Source organism: Mus pahari, chromosome 6, assembly GCF_900095145.1.
Source record: "Mus pahari chromosome 6, PAHARI_EIJ_v1.1, whole genome shotgun sequence".
NCBI lineage: Eukaryota > Metazoa > Chordata > Mammalia > Rodentia > Muridae > Mus > Mus pahari.
In genome coordinates this window covers 35,642,157-35,644,406 of record NC_034595.1, presented here as the reverse complement: position 1 = coordinate 35,644,406, position 2,250 = coordinate 35,642,157, and the positions used below count along the sequence as shown (strand labels likewise).

At 38.8% G+C, this 2,250-nt stretch overlaps 1 protein-coding gene across 3 annotated transcripts in view; it reads right to left on the bottom strand.

The window, feature by feature from the left end:
* The window catches only part of Ccdc171 (coiled-coil domain containing 171), a 317,157-nt gene that overhangs the window by 237,505 nt on the left and 77,402 nt on the right, over positions 1–2,250 (bottom strand). For 2 of the 3 annotated variants that reach the window (XM_029540270.1, XM_029540269.1), the window contains exon 10: positions 1,754–1,892. The exons of the other annotated variant lie outside the window; for it this stretch is intronic. In XM_029540270.1, coding sequence (XP_029396130.1) covers positions 1,754–1,892 — 139 coding nt within the window. The remainder of the gene's footprint in view (positions 1–1,753; positions 1,893–2,250) is intronic. 3 annotated transcript variants of the gene reach the window in all.

The following is a 2,250-nucleotide window of genomic DNA, read 5'->3' as shown; positions in this document are numbered from 1 at the left end:
ATTCTCCTCCACCCTAGGATATTCTCCTCCACCCTAGGATATTCTCCTCCACCCTAGGACATTCTCCTCCACCCTAGGACATTCTCCTCCACCCTAGCATATTCTTCTCCACCCTAGGATATTCTTCTCCACCCTAGCATATTCTTCTCCACCCTAGGATATTCTTCTCCACCCTAGCATATTCTTCTCCACCCTTGGATATTCTTCTCCACCCTAGCATATTCTTCTCCACCCTAGGATATTCTTCTCCACCTATCCATCCTTTTGAACAAAGAGTTAAGAACCAAGGCATGCACAAAAAACACAGCTCCGTGGCCCAAGTGCTTGCCTGGAATGCAAGAGTTTAAATACAAATCGTGGGGGAGAATAGAACAGTCCATGGTATCTGTGTTTCCCATATCACTGAATGTCATAACTTTCCAAATCCTAAATTCTGATGAAAAATGATTCACAAGGCAAGCCAAGCTAGCTAGCTCGAGTCTGAGCACACTGCCCATCTCATGATGAAGAGGGAATCTATGTAACAGTGGAACATTTGAGAGATGGCATAGAGGTTAAGAGCACTGCTGCTCTCCAGTGAGCCCCTGTCCGATGCCCAGCACCTACATGATGGCTCCCAACTGTCTCTAGTTCCAGTTCCAGAGGATCCAACGCCCTTTCCGGTATTTCCTCCTTAAACGTTACATGGATGTAGTACATAAGCATACATTCAGGTCAACTCTCATACACACACAATTTCTTGTAAGTCTCAAAAATATGTTTTAAATACTGAAGAGTTTTAACTTACTCTCATAATCACCCTTCTTCTTCATGGAAGCATTGATTTGGCCACTAAGTCTTAATAAACCTTTTCTCTATCTTTTTGAAAAGGAGATATAAAAACCATTCTCCATAATATAAAATCTCTAAGAGCTGTGGGACATAACTGAGTGGGAAGCCAGGTCTCTGAGGAAGTGTGCGTGCTGAGACAGGCTTGAGGAAGTACAGTGTTGCTACCAACTATGGCTTCTCCCCACCTGTGGTTCCCAGCAGACCTCACAGGACACACAGGCACGTGTTAATGGACAACAAAGAGCATTTTAGTCAAATGAGGACAAAAATACAATCTAAAAGTAAAAATTATGAAACCGTGTAAAAGAGCCAGCAGAATTCTGACCATTGAAAGGACAGGCAGCTAAAGAGGTTAACATGAAACCCAAAATGAAGAGTCCTGGATTATATGACAAGAAGCTGGGTGTATTCTAATGCAACAGGGAGACACTGGCACTTCTCAAACAAAGGGTAGTTCACAAGAACTACTCGCACTAATCAATTTGATTAGATGTTTTTATGATGTAATGTAAATATAAAAAATGATTAGAAAATGAAGTCACTAAAATTGTCAAATTATTGATTTTTTATTAAATTATTGATTTTTATTAAGTCCTGATTATCCTCCACCTAGATAATATTGTTCTGTGCATTTCAATAAGAAAGGAAAAATAATAATCTTGAATACATTTTAAAATATTCTATAATTCAGACTTGTTATTAATTCATTTGGCTTTTCCCAACTGTTCCAAGTTAGTAAGTTTTTTATTATGTATATATTTGATGAAATCAGTACTTCCAGATTGAAATTTTTAACAATGACACTGAAATTACTTTCACACTATCATCTCATGATGCATGGTGGGGAGAGGGGATAAACTTGCTTCGTATCAAGTATGGCCCAATAAAGCCATTGCCATAGGGGTTTTATCTTTATCCTTACCATTACAAGTTCCTCCTGTAGCTCACCGCAACTTTTTTCATTATATTGGAGTCTCTTTGAAAGATCTATAATTACTTTCTTCTGGTCTTCGATCTCTTCATTTAGTTTCTTGTTTTGGGAGAAATATTCTCTTTCTAATCTGAAAAGTTAAAAATGTCAGAGCATGTTTTTTTCAGCTGTACTTCTCCTTCACACAGGTCGGTGATGTTCTGTGTACCATGTTTACATGCCAAAAGGTTCATAATGCCCACTTTTCCTTTTTTCAAATTAAAAGATTTATGCACTCTTGAATGAAAAGACTTTAAGGGATTAACACTTGCCCTTTGGCAGTAGGTATCTGTGCTGTCCAAGGCAACAAGCGGAGAGACTGGGATGGTGTTGATGAGGTCTCAATATTATTTTTTGGGTGAACAAAATTCACCCATCTCAATTCTATCAGCTCAGAAACTACCTCATAAGTGAGAGAGAGAGAGAGAGAGAGAGAGAGAGAGAGAGAG